At 36.8% G+C, this 15,947-nt stretch overlaps 1 protein-coding gene across 1 annotated transcript in view; it reads left to right on the top strand.

Moving 5' to 3' along the window:
* The window catches only part of igf2r (insulin-like growth factor 2 receptor), a 48,894-nt gene that overhangs the window by 310 nt on the left and 32,637 nt on the right, over positions 1-15,947 (top strand). Inside the window, exons 2-13 of the mRNA XM_017721711.2 lie at positions 821-960; positions 5,240-5,358; positions 7,125-7,223; positions 8,336-8,468; positions 9,363-9,474; positions 10,018-10,117; positions 10,481-10,634; positions 11,183-11,369; positions 13,118-13,221; positions 13,832-13,984; positions 15,190-15,345; positions 15,452-15,739. Coding sequence (XP_017577200.1) covers positions 821-960; positions 5,240-5,358; positions 7,125-7,223; positions 8,336-8,468; positions 9,363-9,474; positions 10,018-10,117; positions 10,481-10,634; positions 11,183-11,369; positions 13,118-13,221; positions 13,832-13,984; positions 15,190-15,345; positions 15,452-15,739 — 1,745 coding nt within the window. The remainder of the gene's footprint in view (positions 1-820; positions 961-5,239; positions 5,359-7,124; positions 7,224-8,335; positions 8,469-9,362; positions 9,475-10,017; positions 10,118-10,480; positions 10,635-11,182; positions 11,370-13,117; positions 13,222-13,831; positions 13,985-15,189; positions 15,346-15,451; positions 15,740-15,947) is intronic.

Below are 15,947 nucleotides of genomic sequence, written 5' to 3'. Positions count from 1 at the left end.
AGTGATGCCCATACTAACGAGTAATCTGATGTGGTGGCTGAACTGGGAGCTGAAAAGCTGGCCGAGTTTGAGATATAAATGCTTGCAGTGTTGCTGCCCTGTTAGCCGGTGTTGATGAGGACTGCGAAATCTCCCTCTTCTTAATACAGCTTATTGTGGCCTTGTGCGAGGCATCAGTGAATGTTTATTGTGCTCATGTGATACACGGTATGTCTAGAAGTCAGCGTTTTTTTCTGAAATCAAGGGTATTAATAGGGAGTGTGTCCCTCTTTGCTGTATTAGCAGTGTGCTCTTCTGTGATGGCTTTTATGCTTGGTTTTATGACATTGCTGTGAGAATTTGATTGCATTAAAGCACAAGAGCATTGATGAGGTCAGGTACTGATGTTGAATGATTAGTTCTGGATCACATAAGCCACTCCAGCTCATACCAAAGGCATTGGTGGTGATCAGTCCAGAGAATACAGGTCCTCTCCTCCACAGCCCAATGCTGGGGGACTTTATACCCCTCTAGCTAATGCTTGGCATTGGGCATGGTGACCACCTTTTGGAAATGCTTGTCTGTGGAGATTATACAAGCTGTGGGTGCTTAGTATGGAGAATTCACATATTAGAAGAACTGTATGGACACTGTCAGACACATAGTATAGGTTTAAAGTCCATACTGGGACAAATATCCATCCATCCATCCATCCATCCATCCATGCTTTGTTTTTGTTGCTTGCTTCAACAACTTTTACCCATATGTCCCCCTACCTTTACTTAAAGGTTACCTTTCTTGTCATGACTAATATTTCTGCTTTTTTCATTTCCACATGCAGCTATAAATGGGAGGCCATCGACCAGGACAACAATGTCAAATACACCATGAAAATCTGCGCTTCATCTCCGGACACTGCTTGTGGACCGGACACTGCCATCTGTGCCCACAATATTAGCAGCAAAGAGAGCCAGTCAGTGGGTAAGCAGCATACACTATTATTTTGCATAAGCATTAAAATAATATTGTGAATGATGCTTAGAATCAGGGCTGGGCAGTATGGCAAAAAATACCATCACAGCGTAATTGAACATTTTGTGATACATTTTGTGTATATGCTAATGTATTTCTTTCAGAAGTCTGTTAAAGTAGAATTCCTCTGGTTTACCAAAGGTCTGCATAATTATGTGGCTCAGATGCAAACTAAGTAATTCAGAGTGGTTTGATATGAAGTGGTTAATTGTAGTGAAACTTATCAACTCATATTTCCATACAGTGATGATGATAGGAACTAGGGGTCACAGGGTCTGCATCAAAATGTAGCTGTTTTTTTACTTTTATTATTATTTTTATATGTTTCTGTAGAATGGCACTTTTCAGGTCAGACCACTCTGAGTGACTTGGCTAAGCGTAAATGTTGAAAAAATCAGGGAAATTCCCGTTGAAGTTGAAACAGACAAAAGTTGTCTTCAACAAGACTAACAAAGACAGTTGAAAATGATTTTCTTTATCTCCCTACTTACATACTGTGCTGCTCTAAATCCATCTAAACAGGCAGTTTTGCTTGTATTCTTTTAGTGCTGATGTTATTTGTGGTATACTCAGAAAGCCATATTGTCATGTAATTTGTCAGGATATCAATGCTGTACTTAAAGACTTTCGGAGAAGCACAGGCAAAATTGAAACTGAGGCTACTGCTCTAAGTGGATGTAGGAATGAATTTAAATGTAGAGAAACTTGCTGACCTGTTGACAAATGATGGTTTCACCCGTCTGCCATTTAATGTGTGTATTTGCTATGAACTGGGTTTGACTTTTGTGGTCATTTGTTATTATCTTATGTTGTAAACAAGGTAAATGGAGAAAAGAGAGAGATAGTGTTGCATATTTTTATTTACTGAAAACAGTTATTCTTTATTCAGCCGGATTGTGATAGAACTTGCTTGTAAATACATCGACTTTATCAGCAGCTTGATTAGGACAGACCTACTTTGATAAGGAGTTAAGTGAATTTTTCATGCTGGATAGTTCCAGGGCTTCCACAACAGCATGTGAGTCTCTGTTTACGTCACAAAGCAAAATATTCCCTTCACACAAGAGAAAAAGTAAATAAAAGGAAGTTAAAAGTTTTTGATACAATAAGCCTTGCTGATGACTGATTGTCAATTCATCATGGCCTTTAAATGAGCCACAACTCAGGAGTACAAAGAAGAAATCAGATCATACAATCCTTTAAATTATATTACTGCTAACTGTAGCAGAAAGGCAATTGGTCTTTTTTTCTTTTATGATTTTCCAAACTCTGAAGATAATATGCTGTGGATGTGGTTAGAAAAGTGGCCCTTAATGCCTTGTTTCTGTCTGGAGGTCAAACACTGAATAACCCAGCATAGTGTTTTTCCTCATGCTGAGTAGGTGACCTCCATATGAACCAAATAAATCTTAACAGTGGAATGAACATGGTTAGTCTGAATCTAGGTTCATAGCAGGAACAAGACTCGTGTAGTGTTCTTTGTATAGCTGCAACCCCATTTCCAAAAAAAAGTTGGGACGCTGTGCAAAATATAAATAAAAACAGAATACAATGATATACAAATCATTTAAGCCAATACTTCATTGAAAATAAATAGTACAGAGGGTACAAAGACACCATATCACATGTTGAAACAGAGAATTATGTTGTATTTTTAAAAAATATATGCTCATTTTGTATTTGATGGAAGCAAAACATTTCAAAAGAAGTTGGGAAAGGAGCAACAAAAGACTGGTAAAGTTGTGTATTGCTGAAAAAAACACTTGGTGGAATATCTCACAGCTAATATGGTTCATAGATAATAGGTCAGTCTTGTGATTGGATATCGAAAGATCATCCCATAGAGGCTGAGTCTCTCAGAAGTAAAAATGGGGAGGGGTTTATCACTCTGTGGAAGATTGCTTGGGTAAATAGTCTGCCGAAAACCAGTATTAGCTAGACATATAATCTTCAGGGACTCGGGGTTGCATTAAAAGACATGCCCTTGTCTCAACTTTAAGATGTGTTGTTGACTTCATATTCAAATTGGGCATATATTTTTCAGAAAACAGTAACATTTTGCCGTTTCAATATTTGATATATTGTTTTTGTACTTTTCTCAAGTAAATATAGGGTTTATATGATTTGCATATCATTTGCATCGTAGTATTTATTTACATTTTGCACAGCATCTCAAGTTTTCATCAACTAGAGTTATAGCTGCAACGCTGAGCAAATTTAAATCTGGCATTTTTCTGCAAATCTTAGTCCACAAATTCTACGTTCTGAGTTTAACGTATTAGAAAATAATAAAAGAACGATTTGCACAGCTCACATTTTGATTTTTTCCAATCTGTTAAATTCAGCAAATAAACAGGGCTGAAGTGTGTTCTCTGTAAGGGATGTGTTTATGGATTTTGTCTTGGGAGATGAACAAAACATATCATTTGCACAGGTCTAAAACATTTCCTTTCTGGAAAAGTGTCTTTTCTCTGGGTGTTTGCAATATTGGGTTCTCTGGTGAAATTTTATAAGAAAACACAACAGCCCAAACAAAACAAGCTTTCAGCACTGACATACAGCACTCAGGAACTTTATTAAGGCAAATGTAAACATTGTCTGATATTCAGCCCAGCCCCAGTTCACTTTAATGTACAAGCTCCAATAACTGTTGACTTTTCTAATGACAGCTCTTATTTTTGTGAGTTACACTGTAGGAATGATTGAACATTGAAGACTTAAGCTTGTTTCCATGCATGTACCCAAGTTATTTCAATACACAAGGATTCTTTATTGTTTTTATGGTCTTGTGGTTTTATTATGGTGTTCATTTTATCACTGCGCTAGTTAGTCAGTAGGTCATAGATGTTATGGAGCAGGTGTCTCCTATAGCATACAGTGAAGTAGTGCTTGTCCAAGAGCTAACAAAACAGATGTGTTCTTAATCCCACATTGTATCGCTCAGCATGTAAGCAGGTCTGTCAGGTTCCTGAATTCCTGAATTTTCAATGTGATCAGCTTAAATGATTGAGATCAGATGATGTAATAATTGACAGGCTTACATCTGAGATGGTGAAGTACTCTAGAATTGGAAAGAATTGTTCAGTAGGTGCCTGTGAGTCAGGTAAGGAAGTTGTGTCTTTGTCATTTTTCCTAGAAGTGGTTTTGTCAGATTAGAGCTGGTTCTGGAGGGCCTGTTTACATCACGCAGCAAAACCTTGTTCAGCGAGGCACATTCTCAGGCTGTTTATTCTCTTGGGCTTTACCCTGCCAGGCCATTGGGCTGAGCGGGTAAATTATGGACATGTCTAACATCTCCTGACTCTGTTTTCGAAATGTTTGTGGGAAACTGGAAAGTTGTACATTCATCTTCTTTGACATCCACTGGGGAAACTTCAGAGGTGTTTTGAACAAGCCAAAACTGCAGTTCTGTCCTAAGAAAGCCTTCTAATTCCAAAATGATAAACTTACATTGTAAGTTAATGAACAAGAATGTGTTCCAAGTAATTTTGGACTATTTGTAATGATCAATTCATCATAAAATACCATGCTGTGCAAAAGTCCACCCTTAATTTATTTCGTTTCCAGTCAAAATCACCATCAAGTACAGGTTAGAAAAAAGCAGAACACCTTTTTAAAAGAGAGAATTGCACAAAAGCCTCAACAACTAACTGTAATACACAATGTAATATTAAAGTGTCCACCTTTTTTACAGTTTCATTCTTTTCAGGTAATTTGCTTAGTTTTTCAAATAAATCAGATATTTTTCTAGCCCTCTAAAGTTTATTATTAGAAGTTGGTTGCATTTTCTGCTTCTCAAGATCCAAGTAAGCACATTCTGTGATGCTGAGGTCTTGCCTCTGGGGTGGTCAGTCCGTTGTTCTAAAAAGACCAGCAGGTTCTTTGTCTGATTTGCACACTTTCCCCATTTATGTCTGTCATTTTCTCAGTAAGGGCTTCTTGACAGATCCACATCTTTTGAGTTGTTTTCTCACAGTGGAAGGATGGACAGAAAGACCTGTGGATTTTTTGTAGATTTGATGAAAGAATGGAGCTTGAATGGAGCACGATCTCCTGAAAAATGAAAAAGGATCGTCATTGACTTTTGCATAGTATTGAATAAAAATCAAAAAAGTGAATGAAGCAATGTGAATTTCATATGATGACAATTGTAATTGCTGCTGTGCAAAGACATGAAGTGAAAATACTATGCAGCTGATCGGTGTCTTCTATTGTTTTGTTTTCATAGGCGATCTCTCCTTGCAGATGTCCTCTGATGCCATGCTTGTTTTCAATGGCACTCGTGGCTGCCCGGGTGCAGCAAGCAAAGTTCAGAGCAGCATCAGTTTCCAGTGCGGAAAAACAATGGTAAGACCCGCAACAGCAGGCAGGCTAAAGCTGCCTCTCCTAACTGAGTGGAACTTTTTTTTTTGCGTGTTCTCTGGTAACACTGAGTAAGAAATGCCACAGATGGAAGAATATGCATTATTATGTTGAGAAAATGAAACTTGACGCAGGTGAAAGGTTTCCAGCTCCTGAGACTTGTGCTTTTTAAGTTTGTGACGCTTGATTTAATTTAATAAAAGATTGAGGAGATAAACTTAGATTGAGGAGAGGTTTAGACTAAGCAAACACATTGTATAATATATATATATATATATATATATATATATATATATATATATATATATATATATATATATATATATATATATATAAATAATATCTCAAAAGATATGTATGTCAGTGTGTTTGCTTAGTCTAAACCTCTCCTCTAAGAATTAGTATTAATTGCAGTTATCATCCAAAACCTAGTTTATCTCCTCAATCTTCCCCTCAATCATCTATAAAATACAGAAAACAAGAAGAGGCCTCTTTCAGTTTTTATGCTTCTTAACTGTGGAACCCTTATTTCACCTTTTATAAGGCAAAACCTCTTTTAAGAAGTGTTTAACACATTAATATAGTGTATAGCTCATTAATTTAGCCTTTAGTTAAATTTCTTCCTCTCTTTGTGTGTTTGTGTATAATTTGATTGATTTCATTGCTTCGTATGATTTTATCTTATTCCTCTTTCATTTATTACATTTTTTCATATTACTGTTACCGAACAGTAGCCTAATTATCAAAGAAGAAAATCAAATCCAATGTTATTTTCATCTGTTAGTGTTAGGAAAATGAAGAAATGTTGGATGTGTTCAGAAGCATAAACAGAGCTGTAGATGATTCCATGATTGAACCAGTGAAAAATGTAATGTCCAGAGTGCCGTGTCAAATTCCAAGCCAAATAAAAACTGGTCTAGGAATGTTCAATTAGACCTTAAGACCCTCAGAGTAAAGCTTTCGTATAAGAGATACTAGGTGAACATGCCCTGGTCAAATGACATGTTTTAGAACATAGTGATCTGACATATATATGCGCACACACACACACACACACACACACACACACACACACACACACACACACTATGGACTATTATATACAATGTACAAAAATATGGCATTTGCAGTTTACTGCATAATTTTGATTTGAGTTTAATATAGAGTAAAAAATAAACTATGAAAAATATCATAACTTTTGCAAGCCACTTTTTTATTTTTAGTTTTATTCGGCAAATAAACAGTAATTGTGCATTTAAAATGTGCAGACAGCTGCTGTCTGTAGAGGATGTGTTCACTTATTTTCATTTCTAAAAACAAACCAAAACAAAAAAAACACAGTTTGAATGGCAGCACCGATACTTTTGTATACGACTGTATTTGACCTTTTGCAAATAGCAACAAGGGAGAACATGGAAGTGAATCTTCGGAGTTCAAATACAAGCTGCATTAACAAATGCGGCTATATCATTTAGCAGGCTCATACTGATCGCAAGTGTTTAGATCAGGTTATAGAACCCTAACCCCAGAAACTGATTGTGAGCTACAGCATGCTGTTAAATTCAAGACCTGCTGAGCTGCCTGAAGAGAAATACAGGAAATTTGAGTGTTCACAGCAAATAAACCAAGTCCTCCTTTCAAATAACGTCACAACTTCCTTGTGCACTGTTTGATCTATGTGCAGTTTTGTAATGCTGCTGCAAAACACAGCCTAGCACTCATCAGCTCTCATGTCTGTATTTATTCTAAAGGGCACCCCAGAGTTTGTCACTTTGTCGCAGTGCGTGCATTACTTTGAGTGGAGAACTTACGCAGCCTGCAGAAAAGAGAAGTTCAAACCACATAAGGAGGTAGGTGCAGTGTGGCAGGATGGAGTGCATATGTGTGGTTAACCTTTCTGAGTAAGGTTGAGTAAGCTTCTCTCAGTGTATGTCACAAAAGCTACAACTAAATCACGAAGAAACTGAAATACTGATTGTTGGTGCAACTCAAAGAAAGCTGCTTTGTGAGAGACTTGGTTCTTTAGCTTCATTCACTTGTTCATTCATTTGTTAGAAATAGAGTTTTGAGCACCATTTAGAAAGAACTGCACTGGCTACCTGTATACTAGGTAGCCAGTGAGTCAGTTAACTTGATGCTGCTAGTTTTTAATGCTCTAAATGACCTTAAAGCACCAGCTTACATCACTGAATGTCTGTCTGTGTTCCAGCACATGATTTTAGGTCTGCAGATACTGAACTTCTGCAAATACCTATTGTAAAACACAGGAAACGTGGAGAGGCCTTGTTTAGTTATTATGCTTCTAAACTGTGGAATTCCAACTTTTATTAGACAGTCAAGCTCAGTGCTCACTATTAAGAAGCATTTAAAAGCATATCTCTTTGCCTTAGCCTTTAATTAAAACTCTGTCTGTTGGTATTTATCTTTTTAATTGATCTGGCATTTTCTTATATGAATTTAAATGCATACTAAATAGTATGATTTCTTGTGTGACTGTTAAGCTTTATTGCCTGTCTGTAAAGCACTCTGAGCTGCCACCAGCATGAAAAGTGCTATATAAATAAAAACATTAATAGTATTGTTATTATTATTAGTAGTAGTGATAGTAGTAGCCGTAGTAGTGGTATTAGTATTTTTATTATGATGTGGCTAAACTGAGAGATGACATCTCAAATGTAGGATGTCTTAAAAATGCCCAACAGAATAAACTTTATATTAACTTTTATATTAACTTACTATGCTTTCCATTTATGATTCCACTGATTTTTCAAATTGTGTGCAAAATTCAACCAGTGAGATGTGATCAAACTAATTCAGAGTGGTTTGAGGTGATTTATTTTTTATAATTTTTTTTTATATAGAACATTTTTAGAGATTTTTCATCAGACATGTTATAAAATGCTGTGTAGACCTTGAGTGTTAAATGAGCTTACACATCATTGTTTCCTTGTCTTGCTTTAAGGTGCCGTGCTACGTCTTTGATTCTGATGGGAAAAAACACGACCTCAACCCCCTCATCAAAGTCACGGATGGCTACCTGGTTGACGACTCAGATGATAATGTGGATTTTTATATTAATGTTTGCAGAAATTTGAGTGAGTTGCTGTGGCATGTTTTAGTGATATTTGCATCGTGTCTGCTGTATGTTGGCTCAGCAAATGTTTTAAAGCATTTAAATGGGTTTTTAGAGAGAATAGCTGTATTCTGCTTGATCTAGGTTCTTGGTTTAGTAGTGCAGCAATAGTTACCTTTTATGGCAGATTTTCGGTTTCAGTATCTTTACAGCCAATTTGGCAGATGGCTGCATTTTATAAATGTTTTTTTTTTCCAACTTGAATCCATTACTCTGTGGGTTAAATAAACACATGGAACACACTAGCACATTTGTAGCAATTTCTATTAGCCAAAGCCACAATATAAATAACATTATTTACTCTTTAATGGGCCAACCTGTTTTTTTTTGTTTTTGTTTTTTTTCCTTTTCATAAATGAAAATCATTTGCCTATATTATAAACATGAGCCAAACAAATAGCTGCATCAAAATTACGAGGCATCTGGCTGTTTAGCACAATGAGCCATGTATTATTATACTATTATTATAGACATTTTAGTACAGGAATAGCAGAAACTTGCAAATACAGCCTGGGTGCACTTACCTGACTCACATTGCTCGTGTGATAAAATTGCATGACACAACAAATAATAATGAGTGTTGGCCTATTGGTTCCCCACAACCCAGAAGGATAAGCTGCTTAGGGAGTGTGTGTGTGTGTGTGTGCGTGCACGCCTATTGAGTGCCTGGAACAAAAATTTTGATCTTGGCCTGATGGATCCTGTACAGCCTAATTAATCAAAATCATTTTAGCATGCTTACATGTAATATATACTAATTAAAATATAACTTGTAGCTTCTTTGTGAAGCATACTGTGTTGTATTGGCTGTTTTACCAGCTGTATTTCTCAATCACCATCCTTTATCTGTTGACAGACCGAGCACAAAGTTTATGTCCTGAAGATTCTGCTGCCTGTCTCACTAATGGAAGCAGGTCCTTTAGCATGGGCAAACCAGACAAGCCACTGGAGCTTATCTCTAAGGACAGGTATGTGCAAACCTACAGCTCAGCACAGCTAACGATCAGCTTTGACTTGCTGTAAATCAAGAGTTATGTACAGTCCAGAAGTCTAAGACCACATTGAAAATCTGTTTTTTGTTTTTGCTGTTTTTGTTCTTTTCCATTTAAACTTGGACATAAAAATGTAAAGTTTTAGAATATTGAAAATTTTAAAACAAAGAAAGGTTATTAGAGTGTATGAAAAAGAAATATTGAAAATTCTGCTCTTTTTTTTAGGTCACTAATCAGATTTAAGCAGATTTGTGACCTTCACCATTGTGACCAGTTTTAGTCATTTTCATACATTCTAATAACCTTTCTTTGTTTTAAAATATTCACTATTCTAAAACTTTAGATTTTTATGTGTTCAGATGACACACGGAAGGATTCGATCTACTGATCAGAAGCTTTTTCACAAAAAGTCAGAATTTAGCTCACGATCAAAGAATTCAGCATTTATTTTAACTTTCACTTTTTCAACATTAGTGTGACAGGAATCAAAGTGTTTAGCTACCATTTTGTGTGCGTCAGGTTGAGGCTACGGTACGAGAGTCAAGAAGAAGCTGAGATGTGTGGCGAGCACAAGCCTGCCGTCACAATCACCTTCATCTGCCCATCTCATAGACAGCAGGTAAGAGCCTCTCTCACCCTCTGCTGCCCCTCCCCTTTTGTGTTAATGTTTGTGTTTGATTAGTCGTAAAATTGGTAAATGGTAAAATCATTTGAATGCCTGTGTTACTGCGGTTGTGCTCAAATTGAAGGTGACTGTATAGGTCTTAACACCTCAGCTGCTTGTTTTATTGAAAAGAAAGCAAGCGGATGTTCTTTTTCATTTTTAGTGCTGCATAATCTGTTAAATGTTGAATAAAATTTAGTGTGTTTGTGGATGTGTCAAAATAAATCTGCTTGAGAGTTGTATCAAGTTTAGTCCATGGTTCAATTCATTCAAGGTAGTGGCTGGTACTGGTACTGAGTTGAATTTATTTCTTTGCAGGGGAGTGACCCCAAGCTGACGGCTAAAACAAACTGTCGCTATGAGATTGAGTGGGTGACAGAGTTTGCCTGCCACAGAGACTATCTGGAGAGCAACCAGTGCAAACTGAAACAGGATGACATCTCCATCGACCTCACACACCTCATGCATGGCTGTAAGGGAAAGAAATGTCCGAAGCTGAATGCAATAGATTGGCTTATGGTTATCAAATTTACACAATCTCCCCCTTACCTCAGGTGTTGTCAGTTGGCAAGATGTGTGGTATCTAATGTTTTTTATAGCAGGGGTAGGCTTTATACCCTCTCCCCAGCTTTGCTTTTGTTTATGTAAAGCAGATTCAACACCTTTGTGTATGAAATGAACTATATCAATAAACCTGCATTGCCTAGAGTGCCTAACAAGTAATTTAAATTTACACCGTAACCAGTTAGCAAATTGCCTACTTAAATCCTTGCACACTTAAATTGACTTGCTTATACGATTTGTATTACATATTAAAAATCAAAGCTTCCCAATCCCAGTCCTTTTGACTGACTGCAATTAGGGTGTGAAGTGGAAAAAGTATGGGAATTAGATTTACCACCAGACTTTTAAAAATCTTTTTAATGATTAAAGAACATTTTCGGGTGTGAGTGCAGTACATGATTTTGTTGTTCCCTCAGGTATTGGCTAATGGATTTTTTATTATTATTTTTTTTGCAGCTGGTGATGCTCCATACATGGCTGAAGCCAAAATCGGGAAGGATAGCTACAGATTTTATCTGAATGTGTGTGGAGAGACCAAAGCTGGTGAATGTAAAGATGATAAGGGTTACATTTCCTCCTGCCAGGTGAAGGACAATGGAGAAGTGAACAAGATTGCCGGAAGATACCAGAATCAAACTCTCAGGTTCGAGAAAACTACCTTTCTCGCATAAGAAGCACTTCTCAGAAACACATTCTCATTATAAGAATAAAATAAAATTAAAAGGAATCTGGGTATATCAGAAATAATGCTGGGGGAAAAAAAAACAGACATTGTAAAGTCAAAGTATTCATGTTGTAGAACTTTTGCATGCAGCTCAAAACCACATGCATGATCAAGAAAGAGAGAAATAAATATTTAAAAAAAGCAATGTAAGATTAGGCTTAAAAAGAATGAGTGGAGAAATAAAAATGGAATTGAAGTGGTACACAGCAAAGTGAAGGAAGAATGTCATAACTAACTCATGTACCACTTTTCATAAAATGTGCAAGTGATGTGCAAGACTGCAAGTAAGGTCAAGCATAGAAGGAGCCATTAAAAACTAGAAATATTGAGTTTTTCTGTGGGTATAAACATTTATGTTGAAGGTGTTCCATGAAAGGGTGTTTGAAACCGATAATAAGTTTGAAAATGATAAATATCAACACCTGATAATTCATATTTTTTTGCTTGGGTTTCATAATGACTTGCACACATTTTCCAAAAGAAAATATTAAACCGTTAATGAGAAACAAGCATGATACCTGACTGATCAGGTGTTGGTATTTATATTTTACCAGGGTTTGTATAGAGATCTGATGAAGGCTCACGCATAACACGTTAAGAGTATTTTGTCTCTAGTTATGTTGTAAAGGAGGCCTTTTAATTCAATGAAGAGTGCCATTACCAACTATGTGAATGAAATCTAAGCATGAAGTTTTTAAGTTGAGACAAGCTAAGAAATCATGTGAACAAAATAAAAGATGATTGTGTGACAACTGAAGCTTTAAATGGCATTGTTTATGGTCCCTCATGCACAGTCTGTCAGCTGTCAAATACTGTGAGGCTGTCAGCGAGCATCAGGGGCTGACTGTATATTTAGTGTTGTTTAGTATTGTGAAAACGTGAATATAGAGTTGAATTAACCTACAAAAAATGTTGTCATTTAATAAAATGGGAGGGCGGGAGACGGGAAGTGTTCAAAACCTGCCACACTCTTGACCATCCAAAAGCGAAGGTCCAGCAACCCTGGCCAAGAGTCAGTTTGCTGTGCAAGCTGATGTCCTGCATGACTAGACAACTTAAAGCTGCCATCTGAAAGAAGAGAGATGCAACAAAATTGAATGAAAATCTAAATACTCAGCTACATAAAGAGAGACGATAGTATTTGAGTACTTTTAGTTACATTACCAAAGTTTTCAGTTTATAACAGGGAGAATTTTGAGTTTGTAAATGTAGGACTGAGGGAAAAGTAGTCTGTGAATTCTGACTCTGTAAGGATTCTGCCATGCCTTTGCCTGCTCTGGCCTCACCCCAAATAGACAGGTCTTACTGTTTAACTTGATATCACAATGCATAATGGAACAAACCTTTATGAAGGTGTATGTAGGTTTAAATCAGTTATGTTGACACAGTGTCATATAGCCTTATTAATACTGCCCTACTGTGAAGTGCTGCAAAATATACTTTGTTTTGTTTGTTGCAGCTCCTACTATAGACTTTTTCCCTTTCACACAGGCACATTAAATGTATGCATGTTGGTTAGCAGCTGTGGTCTTTGAGCTCTGCTAAAGTGCAGATTTTCACAGGAAACGAGAGGCGAAGGAGAGCTGAGGGAAGCCGCTCATCAGTCAGCTTCCTGGTCAACTTGATGTTTGTGGTCTCTAAGGCCAGGTCTCTTTGTCTTTAAACAGGTACTCTGATGGAGATCTCACTCTCATCTATCCAGGAGGAAGCACATGTAGCTCAGGCTTCCAGCGCATGACCATCATCAACTTTGAGTGCAACTCCACTGCAGGTTGGTGACGGAGTGAATTACTCACATATTCAGTCTTGTGTTGCTGCATCTCAGTGGCCTCTGCTCTGAATAATCAAAGCAAAAGATGGCAGATACTTAAAGAAATTCCACAGATTTTCCAAAGTTTCTGCTCAGTTAAATCATTAATCTGTAAATACCGTCATTCATACATCTGAATAAATTTCTGTCTATATACCTGATGCACTTGAATATCTGACTATGCACTGTCTATACGTCCTGGTTTGAGTCTGTGCTTTTTCTGTTTGTTACAACGACAAGAAATGACAAATTTGCCCTATTGTGAAATGACAATACAGGGCAAAAATGTATAAGATGGCTTTTGTGAAAACAAGACTACAGTAAATTGAATCAAATTCAAATCATAATGAAATACCTCTACTTACAAACTCTGATGTGCTATAGATCGAAAAGTTAGAATATCCATTTTCAGCAGATTTTCTCTGCTTTATTTATTGTTTCAAGGAAAACATCTGGGATGTTATACTAGTCATACTATATGGGGACCTGATACAGCCTTCTATATTATGTTTTCAATCTATTCTTCCTGTACTAATTATTAATAATTCTTTGAATGAACTTTTTTCCCCAGAGAATGGCTATCCAGTATTTGCAGGAGAGACTGACTGCACATATTACTTTACCTGGCAAACTGCCTATGCTTGTGTTAAGGAAAGCAAAGATTTATGCAGAGTCACAAATGGCAAAAAGCATTATGACCTGTCTCCTCTCACTCGCTACTCAGGTGAGCAAACAGTCATTACCACATACCACACTTTCCGCAAGATAACATACCAGTTATGATATTATTAAATGATAGACTGTGATTAGCTGTGATATAATAACAATACATTGTGTTGTATTACATTACAGCTGATGATATTGTATCATAACATATCACTTAACTGGCTTTTTACCTTGTGGTAATCATGTTAGCTTGGGGCTGACATATTACATATAATTCATCATAAATCACGTTTTCAGTCATTCCTCATTTATTTTTTTATTAAAGAATGTATCTAATCAGTGATTTCATTAACTTACCTCTTCATTACTCTGTTAAACCTACAAATGTGAAAGGAAATACCCAACAATTCTCTCTGTAATATTTTCAGCCACAGAAAAAAGCAATATTTACAAGACATCAGTATCAATTCTGGCCTTTTTAGGTGATTTTTGGTATCTCTTCTGTAGCACAGGGATTTTTATCCATCAGTTTCATATTAGTGTGATTAGATGTTTTGACAGATTGTTCACATATATCATTGCTGTTACGCCACACAACAACCTATATTTATGTATGTCTATGTATATCCCTGTGGATTTTTGAATAAAATGAAAATTCCACTTACCCTTTGCATTATGTTATGAAATTACTTGGAAAAAATTTGGCCCTTTTACTTCCATAAGTTCATAAGTTAGGAACATTTGTTTACTGTCCTGTGAAGTGTGTGTGTGTGTGTGTATATAGTGTTTAAATAACATTAGTAGTATTTATGGTGTAAATGTTGTTGTTTATTTGGTTCTCTTAAAAACAGGAACATGATGTGATTGTCATTAAGTCAGTAACTGTAAAATGTGTTACACTACTTCTTTACATAAAAAAGTACATTTTTTGCTATAATGTGTTACTTTGTTCTGCGTTACCTGCAACACCTGGTGTGAAATGAAATTTCATTACAAAATATATAATGTAAAGTTATCATTTGTGTAATTTCTGTATCTTGCACCCCAAACGTGATCTGATTTTTCATTACAAAAGTAAATATGTGCATTGATCATTTCTCTGAATTTCAGTTATATGACTATGCCTCCAAGAAAATGCTGAGAATTGCAGCCAGTGTGGCACTTCCCTACCAGTGTTATTTAATCATGGAATTACATTGAATTTAACATGGATGAAAATATGTTTAATTTTGAATACTATATTTAAATTACTGTACGTTTCAGAACCTGATTCACAGACTCCAGTTCAGAACTGGGAGGCAGTGGATGCTAACGCTCCAGAGTCTGACAAGAGGCGCTTTTACATCAACGTGTGCCACAGCATCATCCAGCGGAAGGAAACAAGCTCCTGTCCTGAAGATGCAGCTATATGTGCTGTGGGTAAGTACATTACCATGAATTATTTTATTTGTAGTTCTATTGCCAACCCTGCTACAGTTTCACTTGTGTTGAGAATCTTACACTAAGTCACATTCTCATTTCTCAGGAAAAGGAAAGTCTATAAGTCTGGGTAAATTCCTGTCTTCACCCCAGAAGGACCTTCAGGGAAATGACTTGAGGCTCATCTACACAGACGGAGAAGTATGCAGAAAAAACACAAAGATTAAGACCATCATTACTCTGAAGTGTAAACCTGGGGATCTTGAGAGTGCACCCATCATGAGGAGTGTGTCCGGCGACGGCTGTGTTTATGAATTTGAGTGGCAGACTGCTGCCGCCTGCGTCCTCTCCCGAGCAAACGGAGATAACTGTAAAGTGGAGGACTCTAATGCAGGTACGGACAGCAGCGCAGCAAAATAATCCCCTGTTCATTCCAGTGTTTATTCTAGCATCTTTTCACTGCCATATTACCCCACCTATCTGACTGTCACCTCATTGACCTCTTTCTCTGCCACCATACACCCTTTAGCTGCTGCTGCACTCAGCACTTTCACTTTAGACTCATGCATTGCACAATGTAAGGTTTACAGGTGTGTGTGTGT

Source organism: Pygocentrus nattereri, chromosome 4 (assembly GCF_015220715.1).
Source record: "Pygocentrus nattereri isolate fPygNat1 chromosome 4, fPygNat1.pri, whole genome shotgun sequence".
Lineage (NCBI taxonomy): Eukaryota > Metazoa > Chordata > Actinopteri > Characiformes > Serrasalmidae > Pygocentrus > Pygocentrus nattereri.
The sequence above is the reverse complement of the archived record's forward strand: the minus strand, read 5'-3'. Positions and strand labels throughout refer to the sequence as shown.